Source organism: Channa argus, chromosome 1 (assembly GCF_033026475.1).
Source record: "Channa argus isolate prfri chromosome 1, Channa argus male v1.0, whole genome shotgun sequence".
NCBI classification, from domain to species: Eukaryota; Metazoa; Chordata; class Actinopteri; order Anabantiformes; family Channidae; genus Channa; species Channa argus.
The window spans coordinates 52,189,452-52,209,728 of NC_090197.1; the positions used below are offsets into that span (position 1 = coordinate 52,189,452).

Genomic DNA, 20,277 nt, shown 5'->3' on the forward strand with positions numbered 1-20,277 from the left:
CACTAGCTTCTCTCCATTGGCTTCCCATTAAATCTAATATAGAATTTCAAACCCTGCTTCTTACATATAAAGCTCTGAATGGTCAGGCTCCATCATATATAGAAGACCTCATAGCACCATATCATCCCAGTAGACCACTTCGATCTCAGAATGCAGGCCTACTTGTGGTTCCCAGAATGTCCGAAGGTAGAATGGGAGGCAGAGCCTTTAGCTATCAAGCTCCTCTCCTGTGGAACCAGCTCCCAAAAGCACCCTCTCACCCTCTCTACTTTTAAGTCTAGGCTTAAAACCTTCCTCTTTAATAAAGCTTATAGTTAGTTATAGTTATGCTGCTATAGGCTTAGACTGCTGGGGGACCCACCCCCCTTATGCACCGAGCTCCTTTCCTCTTTTTGCCCCTCTCTCGTCTCCTCTCACCCCACAATTGTAACTACTGTATTGCATTAACTCTGTGTGTTTTCTCCTATATTTGTCTTTGTCCTTCTCTGTCCCCCTCTCTCTGTCCCTTTCTGCAGGTGTCCCCGGCTTTGAAGCTGTCTGTTTCCAGTGTGCAGCTACTGGTCCTACAAACCTGCCTGATGTTTTGTTGTTGCTTTTGTTGCTCTGTTCTTTTCTCTCTTCACTTTCCACTCACCCCAACCGATCAAGGCAGATTGCCGTCCACCCTGAGCCTGGTCCTGCTGGAGGTTTCTTCTGTTAAAGGGAGTTTTTTCTCTCCACTGTTGCCTAGGACTTGCTCAAGGGGGAATTGTTGGGTTCTCTCTATGCATCTTTATAGTCTTGACTTTATTCTGTGAAGTCCCTTGAGATGACTTTGTTGTGAATTGGCGCTATATAAATAAAGTTGAAATGAATTGAAATGAGCTGTCCCTCTGATGTCCTCATTCCTGATTCTGTCCATCCTCGTCACTCCCAAAGTGAACCTCAACATCTTAAGCTCTGCTACCTCCAGCTCTGCCTCCTGTCTTTTCTTCAGTGCCACTGTCTCTAAGCCGAACAACATCTTTGGTCTCACCACCGTCTTGAACATCTTTCCTTTCATTCTCGCGGATACTCTTTTATCACACAACACACCTGATACTTTTCTCCAACCTGCTCAGGACATTAGAGCTGATATACAGCAAACAAACTCAACACAGGGCTTCAAAGTCACTGATAAAGGCCAAGTAGAAACAAAAAACAACAACTGCAATGCATTTAGTAGGAAGTGCAGCATAAATTCTCTACACTGTCCACACTGTTTGCTCACTTGAGTGCCATAGATTCAAGAGCTTTTAGTTGTACCAGAATTCTCCAGCAGAGACATTTTGATGCCTCCTGTGCTGCCTGTATTTTGAATTTCCTTTCTATTCATTATAAACATTGCATAGGCTTTATTCATTAATTTCCTGCAATGCATTATGGGTGTGGTAGGCTTTTACCCTTTTGAGTGACAAGGTATAATACAGCCCTTTCTTCCCCCCCCCCCCCCTTTTCTTTTTTACTCAAATGTAATTGCACATTTCCAACACACGTGTGCCCCACATTTCTTTGAGTTTACTTGTTTTTCAGCGGTAAACTTTCTCTGTAAATAGCAGTTTCACTGCTTATTATATGATAGCAGTAAATAGTATAGGGCGACTGTGGCACAGGAATGTAGAGCGGTCATCAACCAGTCCCCCCAGTTGTTGGTTTGATCCCAGGCTCCTTCGGCCACTTGTTAGTGCCCTTGAGCAAGACACTGAACCCCAACTTAGTTGCTCCCGGTGAGCGTTGGCCAGCTGCATAGCAGCTCCCCCATCGTTGTGTGAGTGCGAATGGGTGAATAAGAAGCATAATGCACTTTGAGTGGCAATAGGTAGAAAAGCTCTATATATGTGCAGACCATTTATAGTCTTATGTTAAGTCTATATATGACAAGTAACCAGTAAAATCTGATTATACTACATAAATACATAAGCAGAACTTAGGCATGTACTCTCCAGTGGTAAACTCATAGCTTAAACTGCTGACAGAGAGAACAAGCTCTATAACTCATCTACCTACAGAAAGCAGCTCACTTGACACGTTGACAGTGAAAAGCTATCAAAACGCATCATATGCTGGTATTCTGCAGTAATACTTTGATAAATGCATTATTCCTTGAGCATATTCTTACCCTGAGCAATGAAGTTCTTCTCAAACTTCTGCAGGAACTCGAGGTAAAGCAGGTCATCAGAAGTGAGTGCTTCTTCTCCAACAACAGCTTTCATGGCCTGGACATCCTTTCCAATGGCATAGCAGGCATACTGGAGGACAAGTTATTATTATTATTATTATTATTATTATTATTATTATTATTATTATGGTGACAACGGCTTTGAGCCCATTGAGCCACCAGCTCATTTTTATAGTACAAAGTCTGGAAACTAGGTTAACCCTAGAAATGAGGGCTTTACCAGCCTTAGTTGAATCAGATTTGGCTGTTTTGACAGATTTTGGTACCTGGGGCTTGCTAACATACCCCAGGTGACCAGAGTTAAGAAATTCACTACTAGTGGAACTTACCAATTCTGTATACATTCAGGAAAAAGGGTTATGTTCATGTTACAGGATGTATTCTTTAGACAAAAGATCTCACCAGCTGGTTAGAGACATCAGCATGGTCCTTCCTGGTCATTCCCTCGCCTATAGCTGACTTCATCAGACGGGACAATGAAGGTAATACATTAATGGGTGGGTAGATCTGAAAAAGGAAAGGAAGAAAATCTGTAAAATTATTGTTTCAACTAAAGGAGGTTAGCACAACGAACAACTTCTTGTTCCAACCTTAGTGGAGAGGTGTACTTTGACTCATATTTACTTTGCTATAAATATGTGAATGAGCCTAATCCCCTATGTTCTGTGTTTATTTGTCCCCCCACATTGAATCCTTCCTATGTGTAGTCTTTTTCCAGGTCTTCATGGTGGGGATTAGAGAGGTCTTGTTTTGTAGTAGTTGTTCTTAATTTCCAAGTATTTCAAATGTTGCTTTGAAATCGCCTCTTTACATGGCTTTAAACATACCTGTCTGTTGTGCAGCTGTCTGTCAACGTAGACCTGACCCTCTGTGATGTAGCCAGTCAAATCAGGAATTGGATGGGTGATGTCTGTTTACATAGATTATTTAATCAGCATGATTAGATTTTAATACAGCAGCAACATATAAAAGACATAATTTGTTGGTTCTGAAACCGTATTCAATTCAACAATTTATTTGCAGGTATTAAAACACTGTCACATATAAAACTGAAATAAACTGAATTTCTGTTCTTCCTAGTTTAAAGACCTTTATTCTAAATCAAGAGCCTGAGAGCCCTTGGGAACACTAGTAGTGTTTAGTAAATGCCGACACAATCACCTCCCTGTGATGCTGTAATGAGGGACTCCTGTTCAACTAGATAGGAGTAGGCTCTTCATATGGGTTTCTATGGTAACTGCAGGCATCGCAAATGTCTTCTCAGGCCATTTCACATACCTACCCCAGTATTTTAACAATAACTTGTTGAGAGATTTAGGAATTTAAGGAGAGAGAATAGAAAATAGAGGTGGAATCTGTTATATACAGATACACAAGCAGAGAACAACAATTACAATCGTTGTAAAATAATTAATACAGTTCACATGCTCATAATCTTGATCAACTACAAGCCTTTACTGTTTTGAAGAGGTCATTCGGATCCAACTTAAAGCACAGACAGTGTTTGCCTTATTGCTTCCACTCTTACCATCATTGGGCATAGTGAGAATAGGGATCTGAGTGATAGAGCCGTTTCTTCCTTCCACACGACCGGCACGTTCATAGATGGTAGCTAGATCAGTGTACATGTATCCTGGAAAGCCTCGACGGCCAGGCACTTCCTCTCGGGCCGCAGAGACCTAAAGGTGGCAGGGCCGACACGAGAATGGTAAGAAGAAGCAGCTAAGAAACTCAAGGCTGTTAACATGTACCTAGTTTTAGTTTGTCTTTTACAAATTTTACAGGTGCACGAACACATTTTAAGGAAAATAAAAAGGCAAACTGGTTACATAATGCCATATATCTACTTTAGTCCTCTTCATAAAGACCTTTTAGCTTACTCAGAGTTGGATCAGGCAAGTGACTACTAAGATTAAGGAAACTTTATCGTACTATTGGCCCAGGTCTGAATGTTTTAGGTGGAACTTGGGGAAAAAGCGACAGCAAAGGGAAGGAAAATACATTTCAAACCAAATCTAGGTTTAATCTTACTATCCTATTACTTTTAAACAAAGAAATAAAAACATACTAAAGCCATTTACAGTTTGGAAAGTCAAGTTAAGATAACTCCTCCAGTGCCGTTTAGAGGAGGCAAACAGTTGGAAATGTTGCCATTCTGTTTTCAGAAATGACCAAAAGCAAACCCTTGTTCCCAAAGTCAAGTGAATTCAGTGTAAGTAAAATGAAAATGAATCCCAATCATTCTTAGATCCAAAAGGTTGATGGGCAGGCTAAACACTTGGAACTGTGGATTCAATGAAAAAACTAAACCTTCACATGTCGAATAGGAACACAAGTTAAAGGTTAATGTCATCTTAGCCCTTTGTATGTGCTGAAATATCAATCAAGCTGCCTGAGCTTGACAACTGGTGCAGCATGGATGTGCCAAGGTTATGGACAGCAAATGCAAGAAGAAAAAAAATGCACCATATAAAAACCTACATTGTGCTACCAGCATATTCAGACAGCAAACTGTACAACAAAAAGGATTATTACGCAGGCGAAAAAGAATGAGTTGAGGCCTCACTCCTCACATGAGAACAGTAGGTGGAGGGGAAGGGGCACTTTCTTTTTTGAGCTAAGTGAACAATAATGAAGTTAAGATATTTACTACAGAAATGAAGGACACATTATCCTTCCTTTCAGCAGGACCTCAGTGAGTCTATCCCAGTGAAACTAAGAGAATATCTTCTAATACAGCAATTGTTTACAGTTGGCTGAGGTGCACGTCACAGGACATGCAAGTTTAAGTAAGCATGCCTCAAGGCAAACCTGGTCAAAATGTCCTGCCACCTTTTTGCTGTTTGACACACACAAAAAACCTTTTCACAGCAAATCCAAAGCCTGTCAGTCAATGTCTGTCTGAGGTAACATCATTTACTTTAAGGAAAGGTTTCTTGTTAGTGATCAAAGATTAAGTCAAAACGTCATATTTCAATTATTGTGGAAAATACTGTGCTTTGTTATCATAATATAATAATCATATGGGTCTAAAATTAATAGGTTATTTTAAACCCATTAGGGTTAGGATATTTCCCAACTCGAACCATAGAATCTAGCATAAACCCTTTATAGTACACTGTTAAACTGAATTGTTTTAAATTAAATGCCAACTATTTTAACAGTTACTATATATAAATCGACTCCTACATTATAAACTATTCATGTAGACTTTGGGAGAGTTGAAATATTGTTAATAGAGTGAATGCAAACATAGGAATTAGGTCATGCTATTAAACAGTCATGGTAAATTTATCTTTAATTTAAAACAATGTGAGAGTAATTGGCTGTGTTCTACACAATAATCTCTGTCCCACATTCTTTTTTGAAAGTAATAATTGATGACCTACAGAATGCACCACATAACGCACCTTGCAAGCTTGTTGTACATTCTGGGCAACATTTAGGGACAGTTGGTTTACTCCCCGGGCAACAGTGGTTTACCGAAGGTGTCTGTTGCCACATCAGTCAAAGCCCAAGAGCCTAAAACGAATGTGGGAATAGAAGCGAGGGAGATCATTGCAGTGAGCGGGCAGAGGTGAGATATCACAGAGCATGTGCTAACAATGGGTTGTGGGGCATAAAACTACAGCCTAAAACATAAACCAACATACATGTTTGTATTGCAGCTTTGCATAGAGGTATCCTGGCTTCTTTCCTTCTCCTTGACGCCAACCATTCATAATTTATTTCAAATGTTATTTCCGGAAAGTGACCGACAACGTATTTAATGATGGTGACCACAGCAGCTTTGAGCCTTTTGTCCAATCAAATTGCTTGATCAGAACTAATTGAACAAAATCTCAAGACAGTCTTGTCAGAAAAGAAAACTTTCTTTCACCTTCACTGTCGCATGTTTCGTGCTCCCTTGCAAAGTCCAAAGTGGCAGGTTTGAGGCATGGGAGGAAACGCAGCCTTTAAAGAGGTTTTTGTTTTTCTTTAAGTGCTTGTCTCACAGATGCCATCTTATGGTTATTGGACTGCAGTCAGCATTAGTAAGGGCCTTAATTTGGGTCGAGGATTGGCCTGTGACCTCACAGACAGCCCATCCGATCATTTTATTGGGTCTACCACTTGACTTTTTTGTTCCATAACCCTCAGGATCTTTTAAGAAATGTAAAATGATCGTCCTACTGCTTCCAACCACATTGGTGCATTGTAAGAGGCCTTGCTTGTGCAGCTCAACAATTCTTCCACGTTCAAAGATGGAAAGACTTTTTGCCTTTGCCATCAGAAGGTCATAACAGTGTGAATGCTTGAAGGAAAATGGCATAAAAGCCAGATTGTTGAGCAGATTCTAACCTTTTAAGGCTATGGTGTTAAACTTTTCATCAGCTGATGAACAGCCTGTTTAGAGTTTAAATGCACTTCTCAATGAATCGCCTACTCTCCATTTTTCTTTTTTGAATACTTGTTATTTCTCCTCCGGTCTTAAGATTTCATTCAGGATTGTATCTTATACATTATCTAAAGGTATCCTCACTATTATTGAGGTCATGTAAATCTTTTATGTGGCAAGACATAACTGCCAATTAAGCCTCCAGTATTTAGGTCGTTAACCTTATGAAATATAAGTTGTAAAAGTCAGAATACAGAGGTGTCAGTTGCACATTTAACCAACATTTATTTTTTTCTGCTTTTCATCTCATTATCACAGGTTGTGAGCAGTTAAAGTTTTACGGTTTTCTTTAGAGTCTTAGTTTAGTGTTTATGGTCATAAATGCAGTATACAATTCTTAGACTAGGTTACATATCTGTTATCTGAATCAGAAGTAATAAAAATGAAGCATATAAACTACTACTATACTGTCCAAAGTTATATAAAAAAAGAAATAAATAATTACTTGGGTGCAAATGCTTGCATTCCTTTTTGATAAATTAGGACAATTTTTTTTTTAAATCAGGCTATGTATCACGACTTAAAAACTTTCTCTTGTAGCAAAGCAAAGCTGAAACTTACAAACGGTCTTAGGTTCAGTCAACAGACTTGTCTCAGTTGTCTATGTGCATTTGACTAAAATTATCAAAATATTTTATGAAGGAGACTGGAACATGTGATTTGGAATAAATGAAATCACATTAGGATGATCTAAACACCATGTATTAGATAGATCCCAATTTGTTCACATTCATGATGAATAGTCCACACAAAAATGTTCTTCTAAGGCAACATGATAGGAAACACTCCATAAATTTTCATTGCTATGCAGATGACACCCAACTTTATTTATTTACCAAACCAGACATAACAAATCAATTAGTCAAACTTTAAACATGCCATAAAGTTCTAAATGTCCTGAAAATTCTTACTTTTAATTTACAACAAACTGGATCTATTGTATTTGTGCCTGAAAATCCTAAATGTTATCTAATCATGCAATTACTTTAGATGGCATAACTTGGAGTTATTTTTTTTAAATCAGCTGGGTGTGAACCTCCGACCTTATGTTTGTTGGGTGGCCACTTTACTAACGGAGCTGCTGTTGCCACCTTTCAATAATGCTCTCTGAACTCTGCAGGCAGTTCCTTTGACCCAATGGCTTTGCTCTGATACACTATGCATTTTGTCAGCTATGAGCCCTTCTATAGAAAGGTGTCCAATCAATTTCATTTACCAAAGGTGGACTCCAATCAAGCTGTAGATAGGGAGGCACCGGAGCTACATTTCATGTGTTGTTGCAAAGGGTCTAAATACTTATGTACATGTGATATTTCAGTTTACAGACATTTCAAAAATTCTGCTTTCAATTTCTCATTATTGGGTACTGAGTGTAGATTAATTAACAATCCATCAGCTAATTGTCTTACATTCTACTAGAAGCCACATAATTGGCTGAGAAAACTGAGCAGAAACTCTAAAAAGAGTGTTAAATGTTTAAGAATTTGGTAGAATCTTTGAAAGGACTGTAGTGAAAGTTTGAAAGCATGTTTTAAAACTTTGAACACACAAATGTGTAACATTCAAAAGGAATTAAGTAAAATTTCCAGACATTTTTTTTAATGTTTGAATGAGAATTTTAGGATTTAATACGGTATATTTGGGTGCTTCTTTTTACCCAATTTCTGACGCTTTTTTTTTTTTTTTTTTTTTTTTTTGTTAAAAGAAATAACGTGTCAGAAACAAAAAAAATAATTGAACCTTTAAAAAGAGATATTCCCTGAAAAAAAGTGAGTTGAATCTCTCAAAGGAGCACAAGGAATATTTGCAAAACAAGCTGCTAAACTTTAAAAAGAGATCTGTAATACTGAAAAGAAAGACGAAAATCCAAGGGCAACTCTCGAGTAGCAGAGATACTAGACATCTATGGCAAACATTAGGGTGATGACAGAATTTACTGGCTGTCAAAGTAGTGTACAGTCACAGTTATAGAAGAAAGTTAAAAGACGCCCAGGTGTCTGTATTAAGTGCAAAAGAATTTACATAACAAAGCTTTCTTTTATTTACCGCTCCACAGTTGTGATACAGCTTGTCTGGTTTTCTGACATGGCATCTGACATGGTCCTTGGTCTTCCAGAGGTTCTCACTGCATATCCACAGGACTAATGTCTCCATAATAATTTGTAATTAAAAGAAACCTGCTTTTGTCAGGCTTTTTTCAGATCAAGAATCCGTCGAGTCAAGCGCTTTACATGTTTCCATACATTGGACACTTATCCAAGCAGAGCTATGGATGAAGGCCAAGGAAGACACCATTGCTAAAGAAAAGATGACTGATCTTTGCCAGAGTACTTGGACAAACTACAATCCCGGGAAAATGTTCTGTGGTGAAAACCAAAATAGAGCTTTTCTGGCCATGCACACCAACAGTTTGTTTACAGCCGCTGCAATGACGCTTACTAGGAAACGAACAACATGATCCATGATGCTGTGGGGCTGCTTTGCTGTTTCTGGTACTGGAGGCCTTGACCATATCACCGGAATCATGAAATCAGAGAATTACCAAGAGGTTTTAGAGCACAAATTTCTATCCAGTGTAAGAAAACTTGGTTTGAGTTGAAGATCACTGGCCCTCCAGCGAGACCCAAAGCACACATCCAAGAGCAAGCAGAAATGGTTGAAAAAACAAAACCAAAAAAAAAAAAAAAAAAAACCTACATGTTTTTATGTCTTGTAAACTGGAATTGAAAGGTTCTCTGTTAAAAAATCCTGATTGTATAAATGCAGTTACAATACAGATTATCCAAAAAATTAAGTGGTGCCAATAACAGTGAGCAGGACTGTAACCTAAAACTCAGGAGCAGGATAACAACGTCGGTTTATGTAAGTGCAAACGCATCTATTGAAAAAACAGCCTTCACACGTTAACAAGCTGCATTAGACAAAACCTGTGCACCTGAATCCAACCAACAACACAAAACATTCCTGCACACTAATGCAGGCTGCAATTTTTCTATTTTTTTATTTATTTTTATTTTTGTTCTTTCGGCATATCCCTCGAGTTCAGGGATCATTGTCCGCATGTTGATTTGGCACAGTTTTTACGCCGGGTGCCCTTCCTGACGCAACCCTCCCCAATTTCTACCGGGCTTGGACCGGCACTGCACAGCTGGGGAGGGGAATGGGCTGTTAGGGGTTCAGTGTCCTGCCCAGAGACACTTCGACATAATTTAGGCCGCAATATTTATCAATTTACATTTTTGTTGTACATTTTGTTTGCCCTTAATCAATTCATTAACTAAACATCATACAAATTACAGCCTAAGACAGTGTGCACACGTCTCTTTTGTTTTTGTTGTAAAATAATCCCAAAAATCTTTCCAACGCTTAGTCATTTGAAACAACGACTTTGATTTATCTTACTTTGTAATAGATTTACTTTGTTATATTTATATATAGAAACGAAGACAAGTATTTTTCAAGACTGTGCCGTCTGTGACACTGTGCCGCTATTCCTTTCACTTTCTATGGTGCAGTGGTAGAAGTTAGTGAGGTGTTTCTATGGGAGCCCAGTTTTCCTGAAGAGGCTCTGCTGGGATCTCTTCACTAGCTCCCTGGTGTTCATTCCTGTCAGATCCTCAGAGAACACCAAGGGACCAACTCCTAAACTGTTACACTTCTTCTCTATTGATTGGCATGTGTTGTGCTCGTGTTTCCTGAATTCAATGACAAGCTCCTTTGTTTTGCTGGTGTTGAGGAGCAGGTCATTGTTCTGGGACTAGGATGTGAGGGCCTGGGCCTCCTCTCTGTAGGCTGTCTCATCATTGTTGGTTATTGTCCCCACCACTGCTGTGTCATCTGTGAACTGTTTTGTGATTTGTGTTTTGAATGTGAGAGCAGTTGTATGAAAAGTGAGTATAAGAGGGGAGAACACAGCCTTGGCGGGTGCCAGGATTGTGTTAGAGGAGATGAGGTATCCAAGTCTATTGGAGAAGAAGTCTTTAATCCAACCACAGAGGTGGTAGTCCAGACCCAGTGACAGTAGCTTGTTGACAAGTTAACATGGGTTGATGATACTAAAGGCAGAGCTGAAATCAACAAACATCATCACACAGGTGTTAGGGTTCTCCAGGTGTGGAGGGCAGTGTGGAGCTGGGGTGAGATGGCATCCTCAGGGCACCTATTGGCTTTATAGGCAAACTGGTGCTGGTCCAGGTCGGAAGGGATGGAGGTCTTAATATAATTAATTACCAGTCTCTCAAGCTCTTCATGATTATTGGTGTTAGTGCAACAGGGCAATAATCATTTAAGCATGTTAGTGCTTCCGTACAGCGATGATGGTCAAGGTCTAGGCAGGTGGGTTCCTTTAGTGACATGTTCAATATGTGCTGTTAGAGAGCAACCTGTGACCATCTGGACAGCTGCTTTCCTGCCGTTGATGTTAGGAGCCCGCTGGCCCTGGTATTGGTGCAAGGTAATTGGTTGCCTTTCTTTTTCTCTCTGGGGGGAGTTGATGGTATGTAAGAGGTGTGTGAGGGTTTTAGGAGGTGGCACTCTTACACTTGTGTTACTGTCTAAACGGGGTGGGGGGGCGTTTAGCTGATCAGGGGCGGAGGGGTCAACTGTGGAGAGTGGGCAGGGGATTTGTTTATAGATTGTAATTGTTCTAATCCCCTGCCACATGCTGCCATTGTTATTCTCATTGAAATGCTGTTCGAGTTGCATTTTGTATTTCCTTTTGGCAGCAAAAATCCTTCTTCTAAGTTCCACTGTAGATCTTCTGTAGGTCTCCCTGTCACCTCATTCCAGTGCTGTATTTCTGGCTTTCAGCAGAGTTTGAACAGTGCTGTGGAACCAGGGCTTTTGGTTTCCAGGCACCCTGATGTACACAAAACGTAGTCCAGTACCGTGGAGGTGTATTACTCTGTGTCTCCCGAATCGAAAAGTTCCCACCTTGTGTCCTCAAAACAATCCTGCATTGCTTCCGCAGTCTCCTCAGACCAGAAGTGAACTGACTTGACCTGGCTCTTTATCCTGCTAATAACTTGTTGGTATGTAGGTGTTAAAAACAGAGCCTATTGGTCTGACTGTGCACAGAGGGGGACTCGGGGGACTTGTTAGGCACCTCACCTCTCCCATCCCTACTTCCCTAGTATACACAGCCTGTAGAGCAGCCTCAGCAGATTCCGTAACTTTTTTCTGCTTCCTCATTTGATGAAAAATGACTAAGATATTTAGAAAAATGCTACACCAGCTTCATCCAATTTGCTTAATTTTATGCCAAATTAATTGTGTTGTCATTTTTATTTTGTTTTATCTAAGTTGTTTTTAATCATTTATCAGGATGTTTATCGGTGTTTCAAGTCAGCAGTTTTGATAACGTTGGTTATAGTTTGTTCATGGAACAACGTTCTAATCGAACTCACAAATCTGCCATTAAAGCGCAGATGGTGTTCATTTGTCTGTAGGTAAATGTATCGATTTAATTGTCAAAGACATGTTGCAGTGGGCTATAATCCATATATCAAATGTTCCCTTCAAAATGATTTTGCATGATTTTGTATGAAACAGAAATGTAATCGCAACCCAGTTTAAAGAGACAGAGACACAATCCTATGTCCATCACATCATCATCAAAGTCAACATCAATCAGATTTAAAACTAGTTTTCACTAAGAAGTTGTTAATGCCACTGTTAAGGAGCGACTGTGGCACAGGATCGTCCACCAATCCCGCAGCGGTTGGTTCGATCCCCGGCTCCTCCGGCCACATGTCAAAGTGTCCATGAGCAAGACACTGAACCTAAACTTAGTCTCTCCTGGTGAGCGTTGGCCAGCTGCAGAGCAGCTCCCCCATTGGTGTGTGAGTGTGTGTGTGATTGTAAGTGAGAATGGGTGAATAAGAAGCAGTGTGAAGCGCTTTGAGTGCCAATGGGTAGAAATGCGCTATATAAGTGCAGACAAACATCCACAAACAGCAGGATTCAGTACTGTGGACTGATGGTAAGCACAACACTGTGACGCCTGGTGACTGAAAGAAGAACTGCATGCTGGATTTACTGAGCCTTTTTCTGAATTAAACACACTGCATTACTGGCAGAACGCCACCAGTAGGGTACCGTGGACATACCGCACACAAAAACCATGGAACTTTCAATGCCTACATCTGTATGTGACATTAGTCCAAAGGTTGTTCCTCACAAAAACACACACACACCTCCTCCTTTCTTCTCAGCGTCTGGTGAGTTGTCTGCTCTGTATAAATTGTGTCCCTGTAGTTCCACAGTTGCATCTGGGATGTTTTCATGCAGCCATGTCTCAAATTGTCCGTTTTGTTGACGAGAAAGCAAGCGTTGACTAGAAGTAAACTGGAAATAGCCAGTCTGTGCAGAGCCTGGAACAGCCTGCCCATTTCGCCCTGCTTCTGTATTCTGTATGTCCACGGTCTTGATTTGTCCGACGCTCTGATAAGAGTGTTTCCGTGGCCGAATAGTCCGTTTAGGAAGGGATTTTATTTCCTCTGGAACAAAGTCCGAACAACGTTTCCATATTTCCATAAGTTCTTAACGTGTGTGTTAGAAAGGGTCGCAGTGAATGGGCGAGTCATTCACTGAGACTTCTCGCCCCCCCCATCATCAGAATGATGACTACTACGTTTTATTTATCGGATGTTTATCTTTCACTGTACACCAGCATTCTTGAGCTTACATTTAATAACAGGTTAGGTCGGGCCGAGATTGCGAATGACATGGTGAGGATCACTGAACTACTCCAGCTCTAAAACAGAATGTGTGTGTAAGAGCATCATGTTCAGAAACATTTTAGAAAAGCTAATCACTTTACCTTGATACAGAGAAATCCTTTGACTGTGTGCAGAGGATAATGAGGTCACGCTGCTGTGCCAAAAATATATATTTTCTGAATTTCTAAATAGTCAATTCTCCGGTCGTAACTTACTGGTTTTTATCACCTGTTCTGAGAACACAAAATATATAAGAAGCACCACTTTTTTTCTTTTTTGTCACCTCTTCTTGTACAATAAATTGTTTAATCAAACAACACTGACAGGGGATTTTTGTATTGTGATGGCCTCATCTAGAAACACACTATTTTCATGCTACCCATCCAGCACTGCATACAACACTGACTCGCTCACAAGCATAACTATCTTTATGTATTCAATTAAAACATGTTGAATTATTTGAGAACTGTGTGGCCTCCTTAGTCACATACACTATATTGCCAAAAGTATTCGCTCACCTGCCTTTAGACCCATATGAACTTTAGTGTCAGCCCACCCTTTGTAGCTATAACAGCTTTTCCCCCCCCAAAACTTTGAACAGTTGAATAAACGTGTAAGACAGATGGTAGTCGTACCTCTCTCAGAGCCTCAGCATAGGAGCTCATGTCCGTCAGGATGACCAGGACATGCTTCTCACACTGGTAGGCCATGTACTCTGCTGTAGTGAGGGCCAGGCGAGGAGTGATGATACGCTCAATGCTAATTGGTCAAACAAACCCTTAGTAATTATATTGTACACATTAAAACATTACCTACCAATCAAAGCAACTGTTCACTAGTTATTATCAGCTAAGGAACATTTTAAGTTTGTGAATTTATAATCAAACATACATTAGCAAAACAACAACAACAAAAAGATCTGAGATCATCTGGTACAGTTAGTGCTTTAATATACATATTAAATATTTCTGACTGAGTCTTACGTTGGGTCATTGGCCAGGTTCAGGAAAAGGCAGACATTATCCATGGAGCCATTCTCTTCAAAATCGGACTTGAAGAACCGAGCAGTCTCCATGTTGACCTGATAAATAAATGACACAAATTAAAAAAAATAAAAAATAACTCCCCTATAACTCACATAAATGTGGTGAAACTAGTCTCAAAGTCACACAGTTAGGACATAAATCAGTGGCTATTAAAGTGCTGCCATTAATTTATTTTTTTGTAGAGCAATGAATAAATGGACTTTACAATGGCTAATCAAATGTGTTTTTCTATGATAAAGCTAAGACTTGTTTTGTGCTTTTAGGATTAAGACCATAACCTAGGTCAAACTAGAAATGAAGCAAAATCTTTTGACTTGTAGAGATTCCCATTGAAATGTTTTCAACTCCTCTTGTCTCCTCTGCCAACAAAGGAAGGTGACGTTTTAGAGAACTAAAAGAAAGAAGGGATAGCATTTAATTAGTGAGCAAATATGTGTGTGCATGTGTGCCTCAATGTGTTTGGTAGAGGTCAACCAGACACCGTCGGGGATTTACAGCAGAGGTGCAGCTGAGAAGAAGGGAACTTGATACTGCAGGGCTGACCGTGTTAAAGGACCTGTTGAATTAGTAACCTGTCTGCATGGGCTGGGGATATGGTCAGAGGTGCAGAAATAACAAGGGGGACTTAAAGGTTAAATAACCTTGTGAATAAGAGACACAAAGCAGGCTGGGAGACAGGGGACACGGTGTCACATCAGGGTTAAGAGGAAGATTAGCGTTACAAATGGAGTAAAATAAAGGTGTCCGCTGAATTCTGCAGTGTGCCGGCCTGCTTACCCCCATGGCAGCGAAGACAATGGCAAAGTTCTCAGCACTGTAGTCCATCACATCCTTTGATTTCTGCACAAGGCCAGCCTGACGACATATCTGAGCGGCAATCTGGCAACAAGAATTCAACAATCTTTAAAAATATATGAAAATTCAATTTTATAAAGCAATTTGCATGTGTGAGAATATGTGGATGTTAAGTTCCTATTTCTGTGTGTTACAAATTATCGTTTCCATAGACAGTGTTATGCATGGTTCACAGTTTGAGGTCCTATGGCCTGAATCAGCATAAATTAACACCATAGAAGATGATTGTGTAAAAGAAATAATTCTTTGAAAAAAAACTCAGTTATCTTTTCAACTCACAGTTGAAATCATTTCATTATTCTGGTACCTTTGGGTAAAATTTAAAACTACAGTTCATGCAGTTTAACCAACTTTTGAGATTCATAGGAATTCAAGGCTTTTTGCCATGTCAGAATTACAAAACACCACAATATCCCCAGAAACAAAGTTGAAATGTACGTAATTTAGAGGTGTTTATACCAGAAACATATAGGATCATTACATTATCCTATATCTGTTTTAAGTAACTCTATTAAAATATTAGTTTCTATTAAAACGCATTATTCTTTACAGAGATACTTTTTAACGATCCCCTGATTCAGGAGCAGCAATTTGAATTCTGTCCTTGCCATGTCCAACTCTTTAGCTTTTTGCAGATGATGTGGTTCTATTAAATCAGAAAAATGGGATAACAGTCAGCATCTACAAACTTCTTTTCTTGAAAAAGTGGATTGCTCCCTTCAGGAATGAGCCACTGTTTCACATGAAGGAGGACAAGTTTTTCAGGGTGTCGTTTATGAGTAAGGGTAAAATAAATCACAAGACTGAAAGGCGGATTGGTCTCGTGTCCGCAGCAATACTGACAGTCAAACTGTTACTGCCAGGCAAGGCTTTAAATTAAGTCTGCAATGCAACCGTTACCAATGAGCTCTGGGTAGGTACTATAAGAATAAGATTGCAAATACAGTGCAAGCAGCCGAAATAGGTTTCCTCCATAAAGTGGGTTGGTGGTTATCTTTTTAGATCTAAACATTACCTACTTGCTACTGTTTAATTCCTACTTGCATTTAGGAAACATGAGGTTGTGGTATAGAGGGCTGCAGAAGATCAGTTGGTAAGGCAGCCCTCCACGGAGCACAGGGTCAGTGTTTCGATGCCTGCTACGTGTCGAAGCGTCCTTGGACAAGACACTGAACCTCAAGTTGCTCCCAGTGGGTCAGGTGAACACCTTGCATGACAGCAATCCGAGTGTGAGTGTGTGTGTGATTGGGAGTCAATCTTGCAAAGTGCTTTGGATAAAAGCGCTATATAAGTGGTCATTTACCATTTATAGAAAAAATAAAGCTACTTCAAGTGTAAATAGGGCATAAAATTATTTTTTAGAGAGGGAGGGGGATTCCCCCTTACAAACTTCACATGTGGGGATATATAAATGACTGAAGGAGAATACTACTATTGGAAACTAAGGAAAACATTGTCCAAACCATAGTACGAGACAAACTACGAGACAATTCTACACGTTCAACAAAACATTTTTTTCTGTTGATTAAAACAAATGTAGCTTTTTTATTTCCCTGATTGTTGACAGGATGTATATTTTAAAGTATTTAAGAAGGTCTTACATGTTGAGGTGATGTATAGGTTCTGTGCTCACATTGGTTCAGGGTAATTATTGTTATGTATTTATCTAAGCTCAGTGTGAATTGGCCTCCTGCATGATTTTCTTGGTTCTGCACAGATTGCAACCTGCTTTCACCAATTACCTTAAAAACGACATAGATTTTATAAACAGAGGCAGTTTTCCACAACAGCCTGAAAATTAGATCATACTGAACTGAATCTATTTCTAAAGACAACTCTGTTCTCAGTATAGATGGTAAATGTAAATATACTGTGCACATAGCAGCATTACATGTGGATTAAACACGTGTCTACATAATAACAGCCTACAGCATTTTGCTTCAAATACTGAAGGTCCCGATTCAGAATTAAAACCCGATTTGGTTCATTTATAGAAATGATGAATGATTTTCCATCAGTGTTGTGGCGGCTTCTTGACTCGTATACAATCTTTGGTTTTACACACAGCATTGTTGTGCGGAAGCCTTAGAGAGACCAAACACACCTAAAACAGTAGGTTTCATTTAGTCCCATCATCAATTTATGTCAGTGAATTAATGGTAATGAACTGACCTGATATGTTAGTTTTCCTGAAAACTGACAGCTGGTAATAGCTTATTAAGACACTTTATCAAAAGAAAACTCCATCCTGTCTCAGGTTCCTAAGGAGTAACATTAAATGTGATTCTCCTTTCAGGCTTCAGTGCAATCCACACAATTCTGCATTAAAATTTGGGCTCTGCTAAACATAGTCGTGATTGCTGTCAAAGATTTGGGTCTGTAATAACAAAATAAAAATAGGCTTTCACTGCCTATTAAAACGCAACAATGGTTGTCCATTGTTAGAATTTACCGGAATAAATGTTGACCCTGGGAACTGGCATGCAAAGATTAGCAAGAATGAAAAAGAACTAGGGTCAATGTCGGTTTATAAATCTGAATGGCCTGTCTGTCAAAAAACTGTGCCAGAGAGCTTTTGTCACAGAGGAATAAATCAATCGCTACAGTTATACAATACAATGGGGTTGCCGTTGTGGCCATTGCTTATTTTATTTTAGTTCATATTTGCCTTGAGGCAAGTTACAAAATTTTCCCATGTAATCAAGCATGCTACAATATTCTAGCTGGTAAGAACAGACTACTCTCCCCTTCAAAGTATCACTTGATCTTATTGGATTAACATATCAACTACAACAAACTGAGTGTGGTAAACAGCTGCTTGTTACCATGGTTTGAAGGAACTTATCCTATAAAATACACAATATTACCTAAAATGGGATTAACCAGTGCTAACGCTGTAGTTAATCGGTGTATTAACCAGCATTTACCAATGAACTGTGTAACTTCACTTGAATCCTGCCAAATTAAAGGTAGGTAGGTTTTCGAAGGCATGGATAGAAATTAGGAAAGATCTTAAACTGTTAATCATATGGCAGAGAAAAATGGCTGAAAGCCAGCACTGGCTAATTTCTATCATCAAACTGCCATAGAAAACAGTCTGAAATGGTTTGGGCTTCAACATTTATATATGGTGTATATTTAAATTCTACTTTGGTATTAGAAAAGGTTTAATTCTATTGCATATGAACTTAGCAAATATTTCCAGGATGCTGGTAATTACACATTATAGGGATAGGGATGTCTATATAGGTATATGTACGATATATATGTATAGCGATATCTCTGTTAAAATGTAATGTGTTAGGGGTCTGACCTCGTTGTGGGGCAGCCCAGCAGCAGAAAAAATTGGGATCTTCTGTCCTCTGGCAATGCTGTTCATGCCATCGATGGCTGAGATGCCGGTCTGGATCATCTCCTCGGGGTAGATACGACACTGAGGATTAATGGGCTGACCTGACAACACAGAAAATGTTTTAGCTAGAGCTCTTAAGATAAACCACCACACACGCACACGCACACACACACACACACACACACACACACACACACACACACGGTAGAAAGAAAACAAAGAAAACAACAATTCAGTACAATATCTGCATATATTGTGTAATGTTAAGCATAGGTTTAGCTGTTGGTGAGAGACTTGATTGAATTCGTTGTTGAACTCTGAAGTCACAGACAGTGTCTCTTGTGATTCCTTTCAGCAGCAGTGCAGCTTCATGACACAGTGTAAAAATATTACAATTTTAAATAATTTAATTTGGGACATGTCTTTCTAGGTAAATAACACATCTGTAGTTTTTACATTTCCTGCTTGCCCCCTGACCCTATTAATCAGGGACATTTTAAAATCTGTCCTTCTGCTGTCTTACTGCCCACCTCTTCTGCTGCTTCTGCCACCAAATAGATTTTTTTTTTAAATCTGATAAATTCAATGTTTTTTCTTTTCATCTTTTATACTTTTTCATGTTTTTGTAGCACCCTGACTTCTGTCCTCCTGCCTTTACTCTGTTATAAAAATTGCCTGTTAAATGGTTTAAACAGGGCTATGTAAAAGTAAGAACCAACTGGTCACATAATTGATAAGTTATTGAACTATTATGTTAATATCTAATAGGTAAATGAGGTCGTACCCATGATATCCAAGTAGTCCTCAGCCAGCACGTTGGGACCACGATCGATGGGTTTGCCTGAACCATTAAACACACGCCCTGGAAGAGGAAGATTTGAGCTGAAATAAATTCTGTTTTTTGCTAAATAACCATTTGGTTTATCTGGAGGTTGAATGCAAAGGTAATTACTAAGAAACACCAGTAAAATACAATTCATTATATGACACTTCCAACCACATCTGATCCATTCTATTTTGTGTCACACTCTAACTGATAAGAGTGTCACTGCTGGCTCTTGTCAATCCTGCAAGTAACAAGTACAAGTAATTATAAATTCATGAATGTGATTAATGATACTTCAAAAACAAAAGCAGGCTTACTTTCTATTGCTGTTAAAAAAAATATGTAACCTTGTGCTGTACTGAGATAATCACACTGATTGAGACAGTCAAGAACATTAAGTAAATAGCATTCATTCAGTGTTGTTTTGCTTTTTACTGAGTAGATTGAAAACGTAAGTAAAATATGCACAGTGAGGTAAAATACAGTATTACAACATTCAATATCCTTCAAAATGTTCAGCTCTGCATCACAAAGATCGAAGGATGAAGAAGAATTATGCAGCTACAAACAAAACATGAACTGTAGACTAATCAAGAGTATTATTGACTGTTTAGAGTGTTATCATTAAATTTGGATTAAGTACGCCATCTTAATGATCATACCCAGCATGTCCTCTGACACGGGGGTACGCAGGATGTCACCCGTAAACTCGCAGGCCGTCTTCTTGGCATCAATGCCTGATGTTCCCTCAAACACCTGAGCAGACAGACACAACAAATCATTCGGATTAAAGAAATCTTAAGACACTTTCTCTGCCATAAGTTAGGACTGGCACTTGCACAAA

The 20,277-nt window shown here is 39.3% G+C and overlaps 1 protein-coding gene across 1 annotated transcript in view; it reads right to left on the reverse strand.

The window, feature by feature from the left end:
• atp6v1ba (ATPase, H+ transporting, lysosomal, V1 subunit B, member a) overlaps window positions 1-20,277 on the reverse strand; it is a 40,498-nt gene that overhangs the window by 2,474 nt on the left and 17,747 nt on the right. The window contains exons 4-13 of the mRNA XM_067475831.1: window positions 20,096-20,189; window positions 19,392-19,469; window positions 18,569-18,708; window positions 15,178-15,279; window positions 14,338-14,435; window positions 13,990-14,113; window positions 3,726-3,876; window positions 3,025-3,107; window positions 2,600-2,704; window positions 2,138-2,267 (exon numbers count right to left, since the gene is read on the reverse strand). Of these exons, the coding sequence (XP_067331932.1) occupies window positions 2,138-2,267; window positions 2,600-2,704; window positions 3,025-3,107; window positions 3,726-3,876; window positions 13,990-14,113; window positions 14,338-14,435; window positions 15,178-15,279; window positions 18,569-18,708; window positions 19,392-19,469; window positions 20,096-20,189 (1,105 nt within the window). The remainder of the gene's footprint in view (window positions 1-2,137; window positions 2,268-2,599; window positions 2,705-3,024; window positions 3,108-3,725; window positions 3,877-13,989; window positions 14,114-14,337; window positions 14,436-15,177; window positions 15,280-18,568; window positions 18,709-19,391; window positions 19,470-20,095; window positions 20,190-20,277) is intronic.